The sequence below is a fragment of the Megalops cyprinoides genome, chromosome 13, assembly GCF_013368585.1.
Source record: "Megalops cyprinoides isolate fMegCyp1 chromosome 13, fMegCyp1.pri, whole genome shotgun sequence".
NCBI classification, from domain to species: domain Eukaryota; kingdom Metazoa; phylum Chordata; class Actinopteri; order Elopiformes; family Megalopidae; genus Megalops; species Megalops cyprinoides.
Window position 1 is genome coordinate 31,643,373 of NC_050595.1, and position 26,381 is coordinate 31,669,753.

Consider the following 26,381-nt stretch of genomic DNA (forward strand, 5'->3'; position numbering starts at 1 on the left):
TTGAGGACACCGACTGTAGTAAAAACAATCTGACACCTTACACCCCAGAAAAGCTCAGCTGACACAAAAGGACAACAGAGAGAGGGAAATAGTGTGACCTACATTACTGGTTTACTGGGACGAGTTATTCATCTTAAACAACTGTACACCAGAAACATATGAAAGGAATCCCTGAACTCCACTGGGACCTCGGTCTTGAAGAGAGCTGCTTTTAGAGTTTTTTCTCCTAGAAAACAGCATTTTTAAAAAATCATTTAATAAATAAATAATGTGGGTTTCACAGCGTAGTGGTTGTCTTTGGTTGTGTCCTTAATGCTCACAGTGGAATGGCAAGGAGGGAAGGATACTCTGTTAAGGAGGCAAACAAATCTGTGAATGAAGACATGCACACACATGTTCTGTCACTTGCTTTGATGCAATACCCCAGCAAACCATACGTGAGCAGATTGCATTGTAGGAAGAACAGCTCAGGAGCTTCAAAAAGGCATGCATCACAAATATTGCGTGTTATGTATTATGGGCACAGAGACTCAGAAGGCACTGCAAACCGGATTACAAAAACCACATTATGCAAATATCTCTGGGGAAATAACTTCACATTTTTTTGCGGTCCTGTAAGACTGATTCTTGGAAAAATAGATTTTTATGAGAAATTAATGTGTTTACTAAAAGAAAAAAACATGGCTTTATATTCTCAGTGTATGTCTTTTAAACGGCAGTCAACTACATGCTAAAATTTACAATAGATCTTTATAGCACGGAGGATATTATGTAGTCCATGAGAGGTGCTGAGGACTGTCACAGAGGCATGAGAAGGGCACAAAGCATCTCAACCATAGCCCACTCTCGGACCCCTTATGAGCACGATGCACATGATTAGTTGAAACAGAGCCCTGATTGATATTCACATAAAACAGCCCAGCATGCAAGCAATGTGGCATGGAATGATTTTCTGAATCAGACATGTACTGGAAAGCAAATGACAGGGCTGCCAGATGAGAAGAGCCTCATCTCCTGGCTTGCAGCAGGAGACAGAAGCCCTGGAAGAAGAAATGGAACTGCTTTGCGCTTGCTGCATGAAAGGGAGCTGGCTGCCTCCACGTGTCCTCTAATCTGAGGTGTGCGAGAGGCATCTCACACCAGCTCTCAATGCGTCTGCAGGTGATCCCTCAGTTTGATGCCTGATTTATATACATATCTCTACAGCTACATGCTTAATTCAGCTGCATGCTGTAGCAAGTAAGAAAATCTTACATAACTGCCTGGGTTCCACATATCCATCCTTGTACATGTGTATCCCTCACATCTGACAACTTTACATTGAATCTTCTTTTAATGCTATTGTTTATGTGGCTGCATTCTATAAAATAAAGGGAAAAAAGTTGGCTGGAGTTTCAGAAAGCTTGTAAGTTAAGGCTGTAAGGCTATGTGCTTTTCAGTAGAGGCTGTGTGAGTGGTCAGTGTATGTCACATAGGACTTTGGCTATACAAGAAGTACTTGGTACTTTTTTTAAATTATATTCTGTCTCAATCAGCAGTCCAACAGAATTGGGTTTGCAATGTCCCATCCATCAGAGAAAGGCTGCATAGTGCAGTATTTTGTATGCTGAAATTTTCAAACAATCTAACCGTCATTAACATACACTATATGGCCAAAAGTATGTGGACACCTGACCATCACACCTATATGAGCTTATTGGACATCCCATTCCAAAACCATGGAAAAAGAACCAAAAGAGCATTTATGCATTTATCCAGCCAAAAGAGCATTTATGAGGTCAGGCACTGACGTTGGACGAAAAGGCCAGGCTCGCAATCGGTGTTCTAATTCATCCCAAAGGTGTTCAATGGGGTTTAGGTCAGGGCTCTGTGCAGGCCACTGGAGTTCCTCCACACTAAACTCGTCAAACCATGTCTTTATGGATGTTGCTTTATGTACAGGGGCACAGTCATGCTGAAACAGGAAAGAGCCTTCCCTAAATGGTTGCCACAAAGTTGGAGGCATACAATTGTCTAAAATTCTACCACTTCAGCCACCGCTTGGTATTGCGCATGGTGATGTTGGGCTTGTGTGCAGCTGCTCGGACATGGAAACTCATTTCACGAAGCTTCCGACGCACAGTTCTTGTGCTGTTGTAGCTAGAGCCAGTTTGGAACTCTGTAGTGAGTGATTCAACAGAGGACAGGCGGTTTCATGGTATGTGCTTCAGCACTCGGCGGCCCCGCTCTGTAAGTTTGCGTGGTCTACCGCTTTGTGGCTGAGCCGTTGTTACTCCTACAGGCTTCCACTTGACAATAATAGCAGTTACAGTTGACCGGGGCAGATCTAACAGGGCAGAAATTTTGCGAACTGACTTATGGCAAAGATGGCATCCTATGACAGTGCCACGTTTAAAGTCACTGAGCTCTCCAGTACAACCCGTTCTACTTCCAAGGTTTGTCTATGGAGATTGCATGGCTATGTGCTTAATTTTATGCACCTGTTAACAATTGGTGTGGCTGAATTCAATAATTAGGAGGGGCGTCCACATACTTTCGGCCATACAGTGTATGAACAAATATTCAACATTAATCAATGTACCAACAAGAATGGTGACATATGGTTTATGGCTTATCTGACAGCAAGGATATTCATGATGCACAATTATCCAGTTTGTAAACTATTTGTTATATGTTTATTTGATACTCTTTGTACACTGACATTGAGAACCTACAGATATTAATGAACATGAATGAATGGTGAATGAGAGGCATTGGAATATATACTGCAGTCCTCTACTGTATTTATCTGAATGCCAGTAAGCAGGAAACCAATTAATCAGCTGCTGTACGGTAGCCTGGAACTGACAATTTTATCAGAATTTCATTCAGCACTGAACTGACAATATATCCATTTATGACCTTGCACTGTACACATCTTCATGTAAAAATTAATGTTGCCTCCTGTGTTAAGGGAAGACATTAATAAAATTTTTCAGAGAGTAACGCCGCTTATGTGTTTTGAATTTCAATCAACCCATATGGTGCAAATGTTAGCATTCAGTGGAAGAGAACTGCCAAACTCAATTTGCATTTGTACGCTAAACCATGTGTGCGAGTGGCTTTCTGTCATTGACAACTCAATCAACCACCTCTAGCATTCTCCAGTAACACCAATAAGTAATAACCAAAGCAACATGGAAGCATGGAAGCAGCATCCAGTGAATCCAACAGAAAAACAACTGCACACTTGTACAGCAGTTTACTGTGGACACACCTGCTGATTTTCTTTAATAATAGCCCTTCCCCTATCTAGATATTAATCCATAGCATGACATAACAATTTACCTTTCTGAAGTGGTCTGAATGTGTTTTTGGGCTTACAGCGGTTAGCTAAATTGCTGATGATATTTGCACTTAATGGCTATCCTGTGTTTGTTACTGGCATGAGTTGCACTTCTGAGATGTGGGGGAAAGGAATTTTTGGGCAATGTAAGCCAGTGGCAGAAACAATGAGCACTTGGCGTATTGATCTGTGATCCATGTGGGGAGAACGGGTACACAAACTGATGGATGTGCCATTTCTCTTGATCCACCTGTCCTGACTGTCAATGGGACCTGGCAGGCACTGAGGCCAGACAGCCATCAAGGGTGCCTTTGAAACACAGACAGCTGATACAACCACTCAGGTAAAGGTTCATCCAGGCTACACATGCCACAGGAGCCTGAGGTTAGAAAGGGTTTGCTGGGCAGGCAGACTGAGCCAGCTTGGCCCATCCATCTCTCATATACCCAGGCATGTTCATTAATGCATGGCACTGTAAATAAACACCAGATCCTTCATCCAGCTTGGCTGACGCAGCTCTTCTGGTCTGAGCAAACTCAAGCTCACTCAGTCTCAAGTTTCTCACAGTGGAAATATGTGCATCTTTGTGAGCGGATTATGTTCAGGAATATTAAAATCTGGTCACAGTGCACGTGGAGATCCGCACACACAAGTTGCTGTATAAACTGGGTATAATCATGTACATCATCATGCACATCATGTACGGTAAAATACAACTGTAATATGCAATTACAGGTACAAATGGAAAAAATGGACAGTCCTGAGGAAGTAAACAGGCTGAAGCACAAAGCATTGGTATGGTCTTGAGAAAAATAACATTACATGAATTTAGACATGCAGGGATACACAGCAGAGTGAATTATATTCATTCATTATATATTACTATCATAGTCATTTGAATGTTAGTAAGCTGGAATCCAATTACCCAGCTGCTTATATTGTAGAGTGGAAATTAATATCTTATCAGTGTTTTATTAATCACTGAACTGTCAATTTATTCAGCTATGACCTTGCAATGTACATTTCTCCAAGCAAAAATTTCGATTGTTTGGTGCATACAGAGAAGATACACTAATGATATCCACAGTGAAATTGCATGGAATGTGTTATATCAATGGGTGTAAAGTATAGTATTCTGCAAAATGTCACATTTAGGAGTAATAGAGCATGGCAGTTCTTAGTGATTCAGGTAGATATATAATGGTATGTGTCTGGCTAACTGAAAATTCAGTGATCTTAAATAATTTTAACGATCATTTGTGAATATGTACTTCAGACTTAAACACTGGAACAACAATCACCTTGTGCTCTATTAATGCATTTAAGTACACATGACGCTCCTGTATCAACAATCCTTTTCAACATGGATGCAGGAAGAACACTTTACTGAATCTGAATGACTGAATGACTACTTACCAATAAAATCTGATCTCTGTAAATCCATCTCACACGTCAAAATTGTGTCATTTACTTTGAAAATAATGCAAAAGTGTCTTGTTCACAGTAAGCTTTGGCACAGGAGGCATTCTATATTATTCTATTCATTCAAACTAAAACCATGCTAGGAATATATAATTCATTATGACACTGTGGAGGTGCCCCAGAGTATTCTGTATTAAGAAAAAAAGAAATAAAAAACAGGCAGCAGATACAGTATGAAATACATTATGGCTCACTATCATAGGCGATTCACTGAGTGAAACAATGAAATCCTTTTTCCATGCATTAGCAGACCTTGCTTGTGGGGGAGAAGGCTTTTGAGTTGTCTTTAGGAGAAATGAAGGGTTGAGAACGATCAGATCCTTTCTCTTCTGTGACAATTGGATATGTACTAATGCACTTTGCCTTTGATCCCTTGGCATGGAGAATGTTCACTTTTATGGCATTCATAAGAAAAAACATTTAAGACAAGTGCCAAATTTAATCATGAATTAACGGTAAATTTTTCCATTTTCATTCAAAAATACCTCTTCTTTGTTTCGTGCTTTATTGTTAGTCAAGTTCATATACTGTCAGTTTTACTTTGGATTCATAATCATTGAAAACTACTGGCCAAACAGATAAACCATGACAAACACCAAAATGTGACAACCAGACAATAATCACAATGTGTAGCATCTAGCTGTTCATGTTTCAACCCCTCACAGGTCTTCTTCAGAGTTATCATGTGATAGTAAACAAAAACCACCAAGTGCCTAGCTCCCAGCATAACAGGACTCAATACAATGCAATATAGAGCACTGACGAAGCACACTACTCTTCTTCACATAATAGCTTTGCTCAGTCTGTTGCACATCTGCCACCCAAAGCTTTTGACTGCTTCAGACATGTATTGGGCTGCTCTGGGCACTGTTAGAACTTGCCAAAGACATACAATAGCAGAGCCCTGCCTCCTACCTTCACAGTACATGGAGTCTCCATGGATGGACGCAAAGCCGCTCTTGCACTCGCACACCGCTTTGATATTTCGGTTTTTGCATACTGCGTTCTCCCCACAGTTCAGTCCCTCAGCGCAGAAATCATAGCCTGAAAGAGAGGGGAAGTGAGTGGAATTCCCCCACCCTGCTAAAGCGCACAGGGATGCTTTTGTTCAGTTTCTCAAAGCATCTTCTTCTCAAACACAGAGGTATTCACAATAAAGCAGTCCTCAAAACATCAAGAAATTCAAACAATGCATTAACAGGTTACTGATTTTCTTGCAACCGAACATTTCAATGACAGAGTAATAAAATGAAAGTTTAATATATCAAGCTGTTCAAGTTACAGGCCTTTAGTCATGATGATGGTCAATATTTTTCTCTGTGCCAGTGAAAGAAGTTATCTGTGCATTACAGTATGTGCCATGCAAATTAAATAAGAAATTCACAGAACAATACATTCTCCACAACACAGTAACATTGCTGCAACATTAAGACAACATTTTGATCATGTATTGTTTGCTGTGTAACTACTGTAAATTGCTTGACAATACACTCACGCATTCACATGTGGTATAACCAAAGAGAGGAATACTGAGACAGGGAGTGCGCATAACTACATCGAAAGAAACATTCTTTTCTTTACAGCCCGACAGAGTTTGCATTATACCTCTGAACAAAAGCCCCAGCATTAATCTCACATCACACATTCACACACCCCTAAAAGAGCTTTAAAAGAGCCTGTGAGATTTTTCAGATCAAAAGTGTATATATTACTTCTCAACATTTTTCAAGGTTAACTGATTTACACCCCATCTGAATGATGGTTGACCCCACACATTCGAAAGTACATTTTCTGAATTCCAAAGTGGCCAGAGCTCACAGAACGCTTCTTGACGATGCAGCACTCTATGCATATTTTCAATTTTAGTCCACTGTAATCACCTATGGATGAACAACGTATGCTGATAAATGTAATCGTATGGGAAGGCAGGTGGTCTTTCAAAAGCTGGCTTCTTTTGACTTCACTTGACTGACTCCGCAGATGAAGAGAAAGGAAACCTGCCATATGTGTGATTGTGTGCGTGCACTAACCGATCCAACAATCTCCCCGCCAAGCCTTTAAACATTGCTTTCAGCTGAATCTGAGGATATGCAGATTTAATGACTAGTTGGTAATAACCAATTTTACAGGGACTACTCCATCAAAAGGGAGATACTGCCAGGCAATAAACAGAATTGACAGAGTTCACAGGGGAGGCCAGGCAGGTAAAAAGAACTGTGAATTAAAGGGGGATGCATGTGTGTGCAGAAGTTCAGGGGAGGATTAGGGACAGGCTAATTACTTCACCCATACACACTCCCATGCCAAAGCAGCCATGTGCCACTGTAATCAGGTTCTTTGCACTTCAGCTGCAGGAGAGCTGATGCAGTGGAAAAGTACCCTGTATAAAGCAGTACAAATTCTTCTCATGCCTCACTCATAATCTGTGATACCCATGGTCTCAGACAGGCCAGGTGAAGATGGAATGGATTGATGCTAGGGTCACACCTCAAGGAATAACTTTAGCACTCAGTAAAAAAGACTTCTATATGTTTCACATAAAAAATTCTGTAAGGGCATTCTGTATAAATCCTGTGCTGATCACGATTCACAGAGACTGAAATAGTCCAAAACTAGTGCAGGACTCTTTACAGGCTCAGATTAAACTACTTGCTCATATTAATTAATTTTCCTCTTTAAGAGGCACATTTCAAATGAGCACATTTTTTGATCGGTTCATGGAATGAACCTGGATTTTTTGTTAACAGGTGTTTACTGTCAGGGAGAGGTTGTTTAAATTGACAGAGACAAGATGCAGAGCAGCAGAGAGCCCACTCTGTACAACAGCCAAAACCAGACCAAGTGTACACAAAAAAAATAAAAAAAAATAATAATGAATAAAATAAATAAATAAATGAAACGGCTTCAGAATAGATCAATGGATAACTCAATCTGGCCCTTGGCGCTGTCAGAGACTGACAGAGAGGATGGGAGGTAGGACAAGGTAAGGCCTACCTTTGCAGACATTGCAGCATCGGTTTTCTGGGAGAATCTGTTCGCTCACTGTACAGTTGAGATCTGGACAGGTCCCTGTCACTCTCACCATCATTCCATTCTGCAGAAACACACACACAACAGCCTGAGGATTTCAAAACACCAACAGGCAGATAAGATCTGTAATATTTTTTTTGTTGTAGCAATATGACAAAGATTCAATGTGTGAAATTTTAAACTCCAACAATTCAGCTAATTTTGTCTTTGATCTTCCTTAAAGGTCACTTTATTAAAAGGTGCTGTGTGAGTAATCCATTAGAGGTACTGACATCATGCTGAACTCAATGGTTTTCATACTTTAACAACATGAATAGATTTTCTTTTTAGTAGTAGGTTCATGAGACATATTGACAAGCAAGTGATACAAAAACGATATTATGTAAAATATTGTGCAGTTCTTTGTAGAAGGCAGAGACTGCACCTCCAAAACATCTCTGCTATGCATAACAGTTAAATTACCCATATACACAGGGAAAAGACTGCAGTTATTTGTTGATATTCTCTTTGAGGGTAACAGCTTTAGTATTTTCTTTTCCTTTAGTATGTTCTTTTCCTGTCAACTTCCTTACAACATATTAATTTTACAGCCTAGGCATGACTTACTTTCACATTCACACTTAACACAGATGTCAAAATAACCAGGCAATGATAGAAAAGAAAAAAGGATCTTGGTCAGAACATAATCAGAACTAAACCTGAAGGTTCTACTGTCTTGGATGTTTAGAGCGAGCTTTGGATTCCTTCGTTTGTCCATGGCTGAGCCCACTGCAGCTGACATGAAATTCGCTGCTCTCCACACCACCATCACAGTCTTCAGCAGCTGCGCTGATCTTAATTAAATGTCTGCAGGTCTGCTCACCCACTGAAAGATTTCACCAAGGCCATTTTGGATATGTCAAATGTCAGGGAGGGCTCTAGGAGTCCAATGGAACAAAACACCCTCCTAAAACCATTCATAGGAGTTTTCACAAGCATCATCCCCTTACATGCTCTACATATACACTGCACATTCAGAGCCAAATTAACTAAACAACTGCATATGCATGGCTGGCCTCCAAAAATAACCACAGTACTAAAGAGTCCTAATGGGTGCCTTCTGTAACTAAGAGCTGTTTCTCTAGAATATCACCACTGTACACCTTTGTCTTGACGCATATGCAACTCAGCTGATGCATATGCATCAGCAGGATTGGAGTGCTGAGACTGGGAGGGGATCTTGCACAAATATGACCCATTAAGTGTTCTGCTGAAATCAAATTTAACCTTCATTTTTGTCAGGACATTTTATAACCTCTGAAATGCAGGGCACCACAAATATGGCAAATTTAATTAGCTCATCTTTAGAAGTAACATGTAAACTTAAACTCATTCGCATCTCAGTTCATAGGTGGGGTATATATTTATATACTATACAGTATATAAACAGACAGACTGATAATCTAGTCTTTTCAAACACTATGAAATATACACTATATTCTTAGTAAAGAACACAGAACCTGCCTCCTGATAAACAGAAAACCTGTCTGGCTGTATTTACTATTTTAAAGGCTCACTCCACCCAACATGATACTTTAAAGAACAGTTTTTCCATGTACATTGTAATCAGTTCATGCATTGTCATTTATTAAATAGCATATAATGATGTGGTATTAATTCCAATGTTTTACTTTTTTACTAAATTGCAGAGATTGTCCAGATTAACTCTGAACAATCTCTTAACCATACAACATGGCAAAAATAACAATGTCATGATATAGACTTCTTTTGTTTAGTAGACTAAGCAAGTTACAGGAAGCTATAATTTGCGTAAAACTATACCTTGTGAAGCTTCAGATGTCAGGTTTATTGCATTATCAGTTCAGCCTTATATATGTTTTCCACTTGTTCTACATGCAGCTGTTTGCCATATCAGATGATATGCTGTTCCTATAGGCAGATTATGATCTGGATGTTGCCTGCACAGCTTTAACAGTAAATCCATTTCTTCATCAGTGCACCCCTGACTATCATGCCATCTTCGGCTGTTCCATTTTACTGCAGAGCAGTTTTACTTGGAGCACAATCTGATCCGAAGTCTGTTCTTGTATTCTGTACTGTAATAGGTTACGTTTCCAATTACCCTCTGAAAACTTTTGTGCTCCACATAAAGTGCCTGAACAAGACAACACGCTATGATGAACATGCCACTGACTGTACCAATGGGGTGTTTCAGCAGAATGGCTGTGTAATTACATGCTTTACTACTAGCTTTGGTAACTTTTTTATCCTCATCCCCCTTCCTGTCATGGCATTGAACACGTGCACTGTAAATCTTACTCAAAATGTTCTGTGCAGGTCCCACCTCATTGGTGTCTTTATTTTCAGTAACACTTACAGAACCAATGCACTGACTCAAAACTGATAATTTTGTCCGCACATGTTAATGCAACACTTGGAACTTCAATCTACATAAGGTTAAGTCTCTCATCAGACTGGTGCACAAACAGCAGGGGTGCTTTTCTTTGCAGTCTCCAAAGGTAATGGTTATGGAAGAACAGTTTCTTCCTTACCCTGAAGAGCGTATCTATCTCTGTTCTATAATACGTATTTTGTGCTAAAGAGATTTCCCCCCAAGGCAGGAGCTATGGGATACCCTGTACATACACATACATATATGTAAACTGAGTATGCACACAATTATACCCTAATACACATATTCATGAGTCAAAGGTGTTTTATTAAAAAAGCTAGTATGTTTTCTAAATGCCTGAGCTGGTCCTTTGTGACCCTAACTTCTCTATCTGTGAACAAATGTAAGGCCATGTGGAAAGCCTGGAGGTCAAGTAGATAATAATGTCTCAGAGGGATATTCAATGTGATACAAGCACAGCTGAAATAAAACTGTTAAGTCCAAGCTCAACCAAGCCCAACCCCTGCAGCACCCACAGATGGCAATGACCCCACATTATTTATCCTCAAAAGCCTGCTAGCTAAAGTGACCAGCACAACAAACTTCTAGAACTGATGAAACCAACCAAAAAATATTTTGAGTGTGCTTATACATTCTGTTAACTCCATGGTCACTGGTATTTAAAACACCCTACAGTTGTTCAGGCACATAGATTATTGCTCCATTGATTCCATGCAGCCTTCAAAAAATTACCAGAAGTGTAGAGACCCAACTTTCAAATAAATTATCATCACAAAGCATCACATAGTTACAGGGACATTTGCATTCCATGAAGGTCTCACAAAGACTGGAAGCACTGGGAACAGCAACAAACATGTAATCTCTTTGCACTTCCAAAGAAAAAAATATGATTCTTCTTGGGCACTTCTGCAAATGCTCACGTTTTACTTTTGGTTAAAGAGATAGGTGGCCACACATGGTGAAAACCCTTTTGCCCTAGCTGAAAGGGCTCCATTAAAGACAGTCAAAACAGAAATGCTATCTGTGTGTATTCCCTCTGGTACACAGCTTTATCGCTCTGAGAAAATACTGCTTTGCTTCATTAGCGTTCAAACACCGTATTCCTTTCTAACCATGATGAAAAGTGATTTAATAGAGTGCTTGCACCTTCCATCTCTAATGGCTACTGTCTAAACATTTAAGTTAAGATTACTACTTTAGGGATAGTGATAAAATGCAATTAAAAAAAAAAATTACCTTGCATTCGCGACAGCCTTTTGTCAAAACCCGTTGTCCCTCCGAAAAGACTTTGCCCATGTATGTACATTTGGCTGCAAAAAGCAAGGAGGTGGAAATGTATTTTCTGTAGCAAGTGTATACTACAATAATACTATACTATTCCAAAAGCACATATGTGAATACATATACATACATATAGAACATAAGACTACTAAACACTGAAAGTACAAAGTAAAACATACTAAAAAGTGCATTTCCTATTCTGTGCTTCAAAAGAAGGGTAACGACTAGGAAAATGCTGCTTGTAAAAGCACCACATTAACAATGGAGGAGATAAAAGTATATACATATATAAAGCCAGCCCCGGTGCTGCATTCTAATCTCCGCAGTTGGGGGGCTGTGAACCTCTCATCACTGGGGGAAAGAGCCACACTTGGAGTGCTGCATTCTTCTTCAGAGCTATCATGTTCACAGGGGAGAAGTAAGGGAGGAGGGAGACTGACTCTTTGGAGGAGTGGAGCCCAGCAGAAGAGATGCCCCATTCCCCACTGTGAGAATAATTTAAAATGTGCTGTCAATTTAGCGCCAGTGAGACTTCTTTCATTGAGACAGACACAAGCCACTTGAGTTATCTCTCAGTGGATCACCTGGTGAAAGATTTTCCACCTGAAGCTGGGGGATGGCTAAAAGCTCCTGCCATGCAGCCCATGTTCTCCCTGCTCTCCACTGGCACTCAGTGGATTCAAATTGACTTGGACTGGTAGAAGTCTTCACCAGGGCTTCCCGCGATCATGCGCCTTTGGCAAACATAATCCGTAGCATTTCTACAAGTCAACTCCTCTCTGCTGAACATCTTTGCACGCCACTGTCAATGAAGGGAAGCTGGGTTTCACTTACGTCTGCACTTCTTGCAGCACTTGCCCTCAACGTGCACAGGCAGAGAATCTGCAGAGCAGTTGGCAGAGGGACAGAATATTCTCCGGCACTCCACCACACCGTTCTACAAATCAGACATTTCAAGCAGAAATAGATAAATGAGGGTGGAATTCAACACTAACTCTCATAATATATACCAGTGATTGATGTCACATATGGCCACTTTCCCAGCTTCCCACTCACAGGGAAGTCTCACAGTCATTCCTCATTGGATCCCATGCATGCTATTGGCAGGAAATTGATGGGAGTCTAAAATATTCAGCCTTCTTCCTGTGTCTTGTCTTGATGGGAAGAGAGCTCTTCATAAAAATCAATCAAGCCCTTTTGAGCTCCTCATTGTACCACAGGCTAATTTAGTCCTCATTAGTCATCCCAAATTACTTGTTTCAAAGGACCGTGACCATCTTTTAATGGTTGGTCAATTAAGCAATCACGTGTTCGATTAAACTCTAGCACTTGAGTTTCTAGGGTTATTCAGGTGCCTCTATTATACTATAATATTCAGGAATTTCTAATGTTTCTAATTAATTACTTGACTAATAAACAAATTATGCTGAAATGACCTACAGCAAAAGATGTCTAACACATAACAGAATTGTTCACATTTACCTTAAGTTTGGGTTTTGAGTGAAACAAGCCTTTCAACAAGCTGACTTAACATATCAACTGTCTTAACTGAATGGCTTCAATGACTGCCACCAGTTAAGAAGCAGTAGCACATGGGAAACGCTTTTGTGCTTGGTTGTGGACCTGCCGCATGGAGCTGTACCTGGCATGACAGGGCCCTACCTTACAAGCACAGTTCCTGCAGTTCTCCGCCTCTGTCCACAGCTCATTGTCCCGGTACTCCACCCCGTTCACCTTGCAGGTCCTCTCACAGTGGCAGCTCTCCAGCTGATTCAGCCTTGACTCTGCGTAATTCAACTGAAAAGCAAAAAAGAAAACAACCAGCACAGACTAAGACCCTGGCACAAATCATGGACTGCTCATCCCTGTGTGTCCTTGTGTGGTGTCAATGAGCATGGATGCAACCTGAATGAGGGGGAACTGGATGCTACCCCAAGATTATCAGCTCTGACACCACGGCTTCCTCAGCCCGATAAATTTGAGAGGCCGTTAAATTTTTCACGTCCACATACATCAAAGTTAGCTGAGCTCTGGTGACACATCATGAACAGTAGAATCAGACCTTTCCAGAGCTCTACCACTGGGCATTTACTCAGAACTCTTTTAAAGGCACTCTATCTACTTGATGTGCTTTTATTGATCACAGAAAAGGTCTTACAAAGAGCAGAGCCCCATGTGGATTTAACAATATTTTCAACCACAATGAAGCTCAAGCTTACAAATCCTTCAACGGTGATAGTGTTTCCTCTGTTCTGCCAGTTGAATGCATTGGCTGGCAGTGCTACTGAATCCAAAACTTGAAATTTATAAGAACATTGTTTCTGTTCATTATATATTGAAATTGCAATTACTTTAAATAATTGCTTTATACAAAGACAAATCTTGGGAATGCAATGGAGAATACAAAATTTCTCTAAAATTTCCCATTATCTATATGTTCTATTAAATAATAAGGAAATATTTATCATATTTAACTATCCATATAAACATATAAATTCATATTCTAATTGAATTGTCTCCAAACGGTGGCTCATGAGCAGTGTAAGTTATCATAATGTAAAAGGGGAATTACCGTGTGTTGGAATTACTGGTGTAAATCTGCCATGCTGAGGAGTAAATCCAGGCCAATAATACAGTCAAAGTATAGAGTGATGTTTGAGCAGGCTCAATTGTGAAGCCGCACGAGAATGTGAGCAGTGCTTTCATGTCCTGAAAGTAATTCAGTGTATGAAAGTGCAGAATCGCTGAAATTCTAACAACTGTTGTTTTCATTTAAGATGTATTTAGTTTCTTGCTTTGTAAACTAAGGATATCTACAATAACTTTCAATGGCCAAATAATACTATTAACCTTTCCTAGACCACATGGAAACATGTTTTCTTAAAATTCTCAATGTCCACCTATGTAGATATTTCAAACAACTATAATATTATGCTATATACTATAATATTTATAAAAAACAATTATGCAAGAGTCAGCCACAAAGCTGTTTTTTTTCACTTTCTGTGACAAAAAGGTAACTTGTATTTTGTTTTAATTGAGGGCTTGTTTTGAATCACTTCCAGTGATATAGTTCGACTGGTCTTACATGCTGCTTGCTATGAGCTTGTGGGTCAGACAGAACCCAGTGGAAAGCAGAAAAAGAACAAGCTATCTTTCCATCTTTGCAATTTTCTTCTGTCCATCATTGCTTAGTCACCATAACAGAAGGAGGACACGACTTTTTTCTCAGATATATCCATTTTGATAAAGAACGAATGCGTGAGTATGGCTTTGGCTGTCAATGTCTTTTTCACATGGCAGATTCAAACCTCTGTCACAACAGCATCATAACAACATAACAACATGCAACAAGGTGTTTTATATGCCACTTTCAGTATGTACTTCAGAGGGCTTTGTAGGGCTCAGCTAGTCTCACTAAATTCTATTCCATACAGCATGTGATGTGTCATCTCTTTCTACCCCTTACAAAGACCTAATTTCCCAGATAATTCACCAGAGGCAGAAAGAGAATAAATCAAAGGCACATTAAAATGTAATTAACCAAAGGAGCAGTTATAATTATTTTGCAGTTCTGACTTCAAATAAATTATGTAATAAAATGAAGCAACAAGCTTTCTTTGGAATGCCACACAAACATGGTAGTTATGAAAAGCAGGTTAGGAAATAGTGAAGTATAATATGTTTAATGGAGTTTTTTTTTTTTTTGACAGCACAAATACTGTCCAGTAAGTTGCTCTGAACCATTTTCATATGTTTATTATTCAAATGCAAGAGGCTCATCTGATTTGTCTGCATTATTGGTAGTCTTTGAAGGATTGAGATGTTGCTGCTGACATACTCTCATGAAATCCAGACTGCAGTTATATATGAGTATAGCTGGAAAAAGAAATTAACCTGGAGAATGCACAATTTCAAAGAACTTAGCTCCCCAGTACACAATGTTCGACAAAGAGGAAGTAGTACAGTAGTATTTTCTCAGTTGTGCTCAAACGACTACGAGTTTTAATTCAAAAATTAATAGAAGAGTAAGACATTACATTCTTTTCCATTCCTTCAATAAAGCAACAATACACCCATGGAGAATAATTATAGCAAATAAGCATTACTACAAAAAAGTTACACTGAGGTATTTTAAATTGAAATAAATAGACAATGGCACCATTCAGAACTAAACACTGTTAATCATATCATTGATACGTTAGTATTTGTTAATTATTGTACAATAAGTTATTGAGTAGCCATTATTATAGGTGTTATGCAGTCATAGTCTTTTACATTCGACAAAAATACGTGCATAGATAACAGCCGATAGGGAATCAATTTCTCATCAGATGTATATACATTGTTTTATAAAATGAATGCAAAATATACTCTATTGCTACATTTCCCAAGGCAAAATGAATCTTTTATGCATACTGATTATCACATATATGTCTTTATTGCTATTCATAGCAAGCAAATTAAAATATACGGTTCCCACAGATTCTGATATTCTGTGCCAGTGTTAACTTCAAACTATTAAACACTGTTCTACTTTACAGTTGTTAACAGAACTGTACTTACTGTGCTACTTTATGGCTTGCTAGCAGGGCACGTAGCTAACACACTAGTTTGCAATAGTTGTGATGGAATTCACATTTTTATACACAACTGTGTATGAACATACTCCAAATTGGTGAGATGTGTATTAGCCACAGAAACTGCTTATTTCCTTCAGTCCTTTCTTCTGTAGAACATACTACCTATAAGGACTGACTGACTAACATAATTTAAACTTAAACTATGCACTATTCTCCATGAACATATGTTCAGAATTTTGTGAACAATAACGAAACACTTGTGTTTCTTAGGCTGTCTGGTCATCAGCTTTGACTGGAATCTCAAAATCATGTGACAAGGTCATAACCATTCATATCATAGCTACTATTTTGCCTGGACACCGGGCTGTTATCACTGACAAATGACAAAAACACATATTTCTGCGTATTTTGGAGAAAGAAATCTGTGAAGGGGATCAGAAAGATATTTACATTCCTTGTTAAAATACACTGCTATGTGGTTTTGAAAATGCAAAGCCAAGTCATTAATAAGAATAACTACCTGGTTATTTAACTATAAATCAACCAGCACACCTACAGTTTAACATTAAAACAGTTAAATTACATCTATTGACTGTGAAACTGTGTTGGATACATGCCACACCAAAGACCAAGGTTATGGTGTAAAAAAGGTGACAAATTTGCCTTCCTAGGTGCTCTGTATCTAACTGAATGTGGCAAATGGTCTTGTGTGTAAAACACATTGTCTCCTGCAGGGGCCATTGTATGCCTGACACTGAAATCTTTCTCTGCAAGTGCACAGCACTGTGCATAAGGGGTAGTGCTGGCCACTGCCACGACCTATACAGCTCCATTAGTGCTAAAACTTCCTGAAAGACAATTTAGTCCTGTCACATCACATGCAGTAGGCGTATAAGACTTCAAGAGTCCATCTGCACTTGAGAACCCAAGAAGTTGACCCGTTTCCAGGCTAGAAATTGTGATGGGTGAATCAGGTTGGACCACGTTTAGGTTTAGGCATGGAAAGCACAGTAAATGCACACTGTGTTGTGTGTGGAGTAAAAAGAAAGAAAAAAAATCATAAAAGGAGGTACTTACTAAAAAGTCAAATTAAATTTTGTGAGCAAACAGTACCATAAAAAAGAATCAAGAGATTTCCAGTAAAAAGAAAAGAGAAGATAAAAAAGATAAAAAGAAGAGAAAGGTCAGCACTGCAAAGTAGTAAAAGAAGGACAACTGCTTTGTGTCAATTTGTCCAAGACCAAGACATAATTTGATTATTTTCTAGGACGAAATAATAATTGCACTTTTTGTGGGCTCCTACTTTTAATTAAAATGGCCTTCTTTTTCTTTTTTAAATGGTCTCCAATTATTTTAAAAATCACCTACATACATCTAACTCAGCAATTGCAAAAATGTTTATGTTCATTTACTAATTTATCTGACATGTTCTGTAAAATAATCTTCTGGTGTATATTATTCAGAGGTTCTGCAAAGATGTTTCATTTAACTGCTTTATTTGTGTCCACATATCTATTTCTTCTGGTAGAGAACAAACTGCACTTGTTTCTGATGAGCAAATCATACCTCAGTGGATTTTAAAAATGTACTTTTATCAATATTCATTAACAAAAAAAATCTTTCACATTCCAATTTAATACTGGCAAAAGCCACAAAAGACAGAAAATTCATCCTCTGCACTAAACGTATCGTCTGTACTGCTAAGGCTTTTCAGCACACTGATTTCTTACAAGCTATGATACATGGTGTGTGAAGCTACACAGGGTTACTTCACACACCATGTACTCAGCACTGGGCAGATTGGTGAACACTATCTCAAACAGCAAAACATACAGTCCTCAGAAAAATACAAGAAATAGCAATGAAAACAATTTAGTTACCACATAAACTTGACCAATTACATGTACTGTTACCTTCCAGTAAGTAATTGAGGGAATAAGGTCATTTCATTCATTTGGAATGAAGAACAACCTGGAGAGTAAACTGTCCAGTCAATTATTTAGTATTTGAGAGTTTTCAATGATGAAAATACTAACAATATTGTTTTATTGTTTATAAATACTGCACAGATTTTGTTGTAATGTACTGCTTGTCATTGTGAGAGTTGGTGTATAAAGTCTCAAAAAGAACTGTTGCTGAGATAGTTGATGCAATTATTCAAAACTCGGAAGGCCTCTAACTGGGGATGGGCATGAGCATGGTACATGTGTTTATTTACTCTCCATGACCTACATAACTACACAGAAACAGATCTGGGAAAAAACTGGACTGCTGAGGACATTAACAGTGTTTTGTACTGCATAATGCTCAGAGTTCCCCTGGCAAAGAGATGGGACTCTGTTGAACAACAGATATATACTCTATATATACTACTTTCCTACTAAAGTGTCAGAAACCCTAGGCTAGACATCAAATGCAGATGCAAATGCAGAATGCAAATGCAAATCCTGAAACATATCCAAGTTCTTAATATATTTAACATATCACGTATGGTTTATGGTTTGTTACAGACTTTTGATTAGCTTTTTTAATTAACTGTACTTTCACTGATTTTTGACTTAGAGCACATTGTATGTATTAACTACTAGAAGAACTGTGAGTTGCCCAAGATAATATGTGTATCTCCTAAACAACCATTTACAATGTGACAACCAATACTGTTGTACTGAGGCACTTTATTTACAATAAAAAACATGGGGATCGTTCTAAATGAACATTACTTGAACATTGTAGAAGAAAGTTGGCCCCATCCACAGTTTAGCAGAACAAACCTTTAACGTCATTTTAGCCAACAGCTCCTGGAGGTCCATGATCCCTTGCACCAAACTCAGGAAATCACTACATGTCGGGCAGGCTCAACGGTAGAAAAGGAGGGAGAGAAAGAGAGAGGAGGACAGAGAGAGAGAGAGAGAGACAGAAAGAACGAGACATAGACACCAAGATGAAACACTGTCAGCAAATCTAAAGCCAAGAAAAGGAAAATGACATGCAATTTCAGAACAGCTACAGATGGGTGATTTCAGGGTCAGTGTAGTGGCCCAGAAAATACAAAATGTCCTTTTCTCCATATTAAACACAGACTATTAATTATAAACTGTTAAAAATGGAATCTAATCTCTATGCAGAACAAGATGCAAGTGCAATCCAAATAGGTTTTAATCCTGTTTGTTTGCATACTTATGTTCAAAGATAGGATAAGGAGCAAATCATTAATTTCCTGAATGTAAAAGAACATGTGCATACTTAGTCATTATAATACAAAACATCATGGAATGCACAGAGTCCTTTCTGCCCTTGTTTAATGTTTGTGAATGTACCCATGTCTAATTCGTACAGCATGCAAATAGAAAACACACTCAAAATCAAATATTACTTAATCAGCTCCTCTCTTCACCTTTTTATGGACAAAAATAGCCTGTGCCTAAAACAATGCAAAACTACAGAGACTGTTCCGGCATATAGCCCCTTGCCATAACTGATTTCAGCTGACAATACTCATAACAGGCCCTTCCCTCTATTTTTGGATTTTCTAAATAAATGGGCTACCGAAGGGCTTGGCTGTCTTAACATACTTGGGCTGAGTACAGGCTGACTCTACAGCTCAGATGTGGGCTTGAGTCAGAAGTCAGACCCTTGGCTATAAATTATGGGCTGGCTGAAATAATTACTTAACTCTACCTAATGTATGTGCATTTTTACCTACACATACTGTACCTGTAGTTCCAAAGTAATACATTGAACTGTCAAGGCCAAGCTCTGTTCTCATTTTTAACCCTGTTCTGTTTTCTAAAGTGACATACAACTGACCTCTAAAGGCAGCCCCGCACAGGGTCCCCAGGCAACAGGTCAGAGACCTGTTGTACTTACTGCGATTCAAGTTTGGACACTGTGTGATGTATCCATTTGGAGCAAAAATAAATTTCACGTCTTGGATGATACCCTGAAAATACAGAGAGATACAATATATGTTTATAGTTGCACTTTTAAAGGAAAGAGCATAGTTAGTAATTCCTTGCTGTTGCAGAAACGGTGCTGGTGTTAGCCATGACTGCCTGATGGTAAATAATTCACATGGTCCCACTGCATTCACAGTCACAACTCTCCTTAAATTTAAAATCTTTGAGAGCAATAATCTAGAATTTTAGAGTGAAACTAGATTAAAACGTTGTTGAAAACAACATTAATTGAAAGTAAGTTTTAAAAACAAACAATATGCACAATGGAACTCTGCATTACTAGAATGTCTGCTTGTATTTGTGCCAACTGTGATAGTATAAATAACACTGCTGTCAAGACTGTATACACTTATTACAGGCCTAATGCTCATTATAACAAGCATATGATTATATGACAGTGTTGTACTTGCTTAGAAATTTACCAGTACCCATGAAGGCTTATATGAAAAAGTAGAAAGTTAAATGTGCTCAAGAGTGCCTGATCAATACTTGAGTATGTCCATTACCATATAATAGACATATCCTACTGGAGATGAATTGGTCTGCAGTTGCCCATGGGCAACAGCAGAGCCTTGGGAGCACTTGGATGTTTTTATTCTGCCATGAGAATTTTCTACTTACCACTACTAATACATTTTATGTGAACTGGAATTTTGTGCAGGGCGTGTTAATATGGTGAGGCACAGGTATTATAATCCCGTTGTGCTCGTTGGGAAGATTAGTCCTGTTGAAATTTTTTGGTCAGTTTAATGTTTAATCAATACACAGAGTCCCTCACCAATTGCCTATGCAAGTTTTAAGCCCAATTGTATACTTAGCTAACGTGTAATAGCTTCTGTCATAATACTTATATCACAGAAATGTGATTTCTGCTCCCAACTGCCAACATTTCAAGTTTATATAATACCAGTTTTGAAAGAATCATTCATTTTCAATAGTGTGAGAGCTATTTGTTACATTTGTTAGTTTTATGTTGGTATCATTTTTGGTCTCAATTTCTGCACTTTAGTTTCAATAGCTGGATGTTGAGGCACACCAGTCAAACGAGATTTGAGTGATATTTTCAACTTTTAAAGAGTTTCATACAGTGGACTATGGAAGCTATTTCAAGATAATTTCTGTTAGAGAAAATATTATTTACAAGGAAATTTTGCATTGACACTAGAATTTTGATCACACATTATTTTTAATGCATGGAATAGCAGAGATCCTTGAGATCCAGGCTGATCATCATGCCAGATACACTTCACACTATGGACTAAATGATGAGCCTAGTTAGACTAAATGGCTGTTTCTGATCAGAAGACCTCTCATGTTTGTATGTTCTTATTGGTTTCATTTGCATATGCAGTGCCCTGAGTGTTTATTTTTACCCTGGATTAATTGGGGAGAAAACAGAACAGCAGAATATAACAGAAGTTGTATGTATTTCATATTGCTTATTTTTCTGCTTAAAATGTTTAAAATTTCCAAATTTAATCATAATGCAAGCACAGGGAATAAATTCATATTGTTTACACCAAGGTTCCCACCCATTTTCACTGATTTCAAAGATTTCAAAACTTTTCCATGACTTTTCAATGACCTTTAATGAAATTTCCATGATGTTTCACTACATACAAGTACACAAAATTGCATACTTTACCCCACAGGTTGGGCCTAATTATTAAATGACAATTAAACAGCAGTAAATTGCTAGCATTTACTGTCAGTCACGTTGTTATCAGACAAATCCAAGGCTTTGGCCACTGACGTTTTCGATAGAATAGGCCCTGTAGAAATAGAACAATTTCATCACCATGATGTCTGACAACCAAAATTAGATTTCCTACTCATTTACACTGCTGGACATGGTGAATGATTTGGAGGGCGGAGCTCAGACTAAAACTTCACAGAGAACGAAATGAGATTGGATAAAATGTGTTTTCCCCCCTCACTCTGATACCACACTGTTTAATGGGAGTAGGAAGTGATCGGATTTTATGACTCGCATTAATCCATAAAATATACAATAAGATGTACTTTATCTCCTATATCTCCTACGCCCCCGGTATGACAAAATCAAATTTCATGACTTTTCCAAAACTTTCAATGAATTTACTGAATTCCATGACTTCTCCAGGATTTCCATGACCATGGGAACCCTGTTACACACAATTTTACATACAACATTTATCTAAAAAGTGTTATTCTTTTATTATTATTATTATTATTATTATTATTTTATCCTCAATGACAGAATGCCACGATTCCATCACCTGGATAATGAATATAACCATCGTGATCTATTATTACAACCTGATCATGAATTGTGACATAAAAATTGTGCACTTTTATTGTTAAGTGCTCACACTACAAGTTAAACTGATAAAAACTCACATTAAAATACTCCTGGAGCAGAAAATAAGACAATTTCACATGCCACTTAGACCTTGCACTCACTTATTTCGAAAACATTTTTTTTTGTTTCTGCTACCATTCTGTTCCTGTGCACATCTGTGAAGTAAAACATTTTGAGAACAATACCCATCTTAACTATATGCCATTTTTGTTGATAATGTATACAGTGTATGATGTTGAGACCCACAGCTGTAACCAACAGCTCATAGCATGAGTCTTGGCAATGCATTATATGTGAAAACAGTCATATACAAGGGCAAAATAAACCAACCAGCATGGCTGGAATCATGAAATTAGCCAAAAAGCAAAATGGTTTGAGTCAATGTATTGCACGCTTGTAGGACCATACATCAAACACCAAACAGTACATTAGGGCTGGGCGGTATGGCCTAAAATTTATATCACGGTATAATCTGAAACACAGACGGTAACAGTATATATCACAGTATATTCGTTTTTCTTAAAATTTCAATATAAATGCTTCTGAAGGGGTAAAGTACTGATATGGCAACTGTATGGCAGCTATTGCTGTACTCTTAACTGTATTACTAGGTCATATTTCACATAGTACAGAGGTATTTTAAGAACACTTATTGTGCAAAACTGCAATAATAAATAGAAAAAAATACAAAACCTTTTCTCAAGAAACTTCCATCTCTGAAAAACACTTTTTCATGAAATAAATAAAATCAAGCTGCACAAAATGAAAATAAACAGTGACTCAGGGATTAAAGTTCTCCGTCGCTATGACGGATTTCCGTCAATTGAATTCCAGAGAGGCCAAGTATGAGATCAGTGTAGATCCGAAGGGAAAAAAAAAGTGAAGGGAGGGGGGTGTTATGGGACTTAGGAATCGCGCTACCAGGTGATAGGTATCTGATTTGTATAGGCATACAATCTACTTGGATGTTGGTAATATATATATAAAAATATATAGCCTATCAAAACAATTGGAGACGATAATTAATATAGCCATACGGTGTATTGAAGTAGGCTAATCAATCCATCACGTCTCAGCGGACGCGCACACATTCAACTTTAGTCTACACACAAGCCGACGTTAGATTAACACCAAAGCATACATTTGTAAACGTGACAAAATACCCCAAAACCCCCAAATTATGAGAGTCTTAATGTCCAGCAAGCAATAAAAATAGTTCAAATATGAATAAAGTTAATCAAGATTGCAATCAAAGTCAAAGTTTGTGACGAAGAAGGAACGAGAAGCTACAGTTCAAAAATGAGCAACCTGCAATCTCACCACTCTGACGAACGAGAAGAAAGCAATCCTTTTGCAACCACCCACATCTTCAGACCGAGAATAATCCACCGAGACAGAGAAAGGAAAGTTTATTCCAGCAGCTAAGAATCATGACAGTTTGCAATTAAATGAGCCCGAACGCCGTGTTCACCTGCATGCGCCCACTAACCTCATCCCTAGCACTTGGCTTGTGAGGACATCCTATCCGTCTTCATTATACAACATAATCAACTAATAGCACACACAATGCATAGCATAATTCAAGAGTAATGGAAGGAGAATAACACATTATTATTAAAAGAAAATAACATACAGATAGACTTTTAATGGGTGGCCATTATAGTGGGACATAGCTGGGTTTTGTCACGTCATTGTATGTAGGCTACATTTTGTGAGGTTAGGCTACTGCTTTTTGTGTGTGTGAGTGAGAGAGAATGGGTGTGCGTCTGACAGTAGCGCAAACTCAGGGTGTCCCGGACAACAATATTTTAATGCTTCAGAAAAGATTAATCACTGTCTGGTCAGCAAAGATTTGTGTATGTAGATAAAGCTTAATATCGTATCTTTTCGATGAAGTTACACCTAGATCTATGAGGGCTCTACCGGTCAGCACGGTATAGTCAAAATCCATACTATAGGGCAAATTCATACCGATGTACTTTCTATACCGTTTATACCATCCACCCCTACGGTACACATTCCCCTCCAGCCTCCACTAATTGTACTCCTCTCCCCACGACAATGTTAGGGTTTTTGTCCACCAAAATCAATCCATGGTCAGCCAGTTCAGGAATCATTAGAATTTCAGCTGCAGCTATGGCTAATATTAGCTTTCACTGGGAATTCTCAAGGAACGCAAAGTTCTGTGTTGTCAAACTTAAACATTTCAAAATCTCTTCCCACATTTACAGTAAAAATTTCTAAATATTTTAGCAATAATTTTCAATATTTGCTCCCAGGTTTAGGTTACAAAGTTTTTGATATGCACAGTGTTTTAGGGAGGGAAAAGGAGTTTTCAAAAGACTTTAAACTGCAAGCATGTATAAGGCCTTGGTCTAAATACCTTTTGAGATATTCAGTAAAGTTCTGACAAGTACCCTTGTTAACTGGATGCTATCCAGCACAGACGATTTTGAATGACCACAGTTACTTAGATTGTACTCAGAAGACAGAATCTTCACATAAAACCTGTAAATAACAGAAATTTGTGGAAGATTATCTGATCATTAAAAACCACAACACCTGGGTAACACATGCAATCTAGTGTTCATGAGTATATATTTTGATCACAAAGCAATGGCTTTCTAGACCAACCAATGAATAGCAGTGCCAGTTACTGAAATGTGTCTATTTCTCCATGTGAAAACTCCATATAAAAAGGAACACAGCATATTATTCTTCTGTTTTGCCTCCAGAGGACAGGACAAACAGACAAATATAACAGGATAGAATGACAATAAATGGCTTTCATATGCTGGGTCTTTCATCACTTTTCTAGGAAGTGACAAAGTAACAATGTCTTCGAATTCAAACAAAGCATGGCACCTCTCTTCCTCACTTCTGCACGGATGACCCTAAATTAAATAAAGCTGCAAACATATAGCAAATAATGTTCACCTAAATGCCTGCTCCTCTCCCTGATGTTAGGCAGAATGGATTAAAAGACATACAGTAAAGCTCTAAGGTCAGTAAACCATCTAAACATGAATGACAAAAATAAACACAATATGCGCTGTGTGTAACATCTGTACAAACATGGAAGCACTCCATATGATAATTGTCACAGGCTCAATTCATGTCTCTTTCTCAAGAAACATTTGGTTTGCTTCAAAATGTTGTTAGGGAATATAATCCCATACTCTACCAACACACAAGTAGTTGAACATTTGTACTGCTTTACAGACCAGCTGTACCACAGACAGCCTTTCACAGCAATGAAATGCACTGAAGTGCTTCCTTCTGGAGGGATAGACACTTACTTGCTGTTGCCATTCCAAAAGGAGGTGTCCTGATCACGTTAAACAAAGAAGGGAGTGTGTATGTGTGTGTGTGTGTGTGTGTGTGTGTGCGCATATGCATATACGTATGAATGCAGCTTCAGTTTTCATTTATCTGTGTCTCTTTATGGATGTTCACTTCTCTGCCATTTGCTTAACACGGGAATTATGCGAAAACATGCTGTTGCTGGATAATTCTATTATTTATTTTTTTATTCTTAACATGGTACAATGAATGCCAATATGTAGCAATGAGGCTAATACAGCTACTACTTAGGCAGGATAGCTCGAGCTGATCCTGTTGGTGCCTGTCTGTTCTGTGATAAAAAGCTGCAAGTGTTCAGCAGCTTTGGGTTCAGGATGTGGGAGCTGTGAGAGAGGTAGTACTGTAACCTCTATGTGTCTGCACTGCTGTAGAGTCTCCCAGAGGAGCAGCTACAGTCATTTTACTAACAGTAATTACAGGCACACTGCAGAGAGAGAGGCTGAAAAACAAACACGCAGGAGACTGAGGCACAGGGACCTGTCCTGGAAGCATGCCAATTAAACCCTCTCCAGGAATCTGCACCACACGTGTTCCCTTCCATTGCATTATAGCCATCTGTAGATGAGTTTGCAGGGATAGCTAAATTAATTATAATGTTGATGTGGGT

At 38.5% G+C, this 26,381-nt stretch overlaps 1 protein-coding gene across 2 annotated transcripts in view; it reads right to left on the reverse strand.

Moving 5' to 3' along the window:
- LOC118787848 (protein kinase C-binding protein NELL1-like) overlaps positions 1-26,381 on the reverse strand; it is a 192,006-nt gene that overhangs the window by 88,534 nt on the left and 77,091 nt on the right. For both annotated transcript variants that reach the window (XM_036543569.1, XM_036543567.1), the window contains exons 6-12: positions 19,982-20,054; positions 18,886-18,968; positions 13,194-13,328; positions 12,366-12,468; positions 11,487-11,560; positions 7,802-7,901; positions 5,723-5,851 (exon numbers count right to left, since the gene is read on the reverse strand). In XM_036543569.1, coding sequence (XP_036399462.1) covers positions 5,723-5,851; positions 7,802-7,901; positions 11,487-11,560; positions 12,366-12,468; positions 13,194-13,328; positions 18,886-18,968; positions 19,982-20,054 — 697 coding nt within the window. The remainder of the gene's footprint in view (positions 1-5,722; positions 5,852-7,801; positions 7,902-11,486; positions 11,561-12,365; positions 12,469-13,193; positions 13,329-18,885; positions 18,969-19,981; positions 20,055-26,381) is intronic.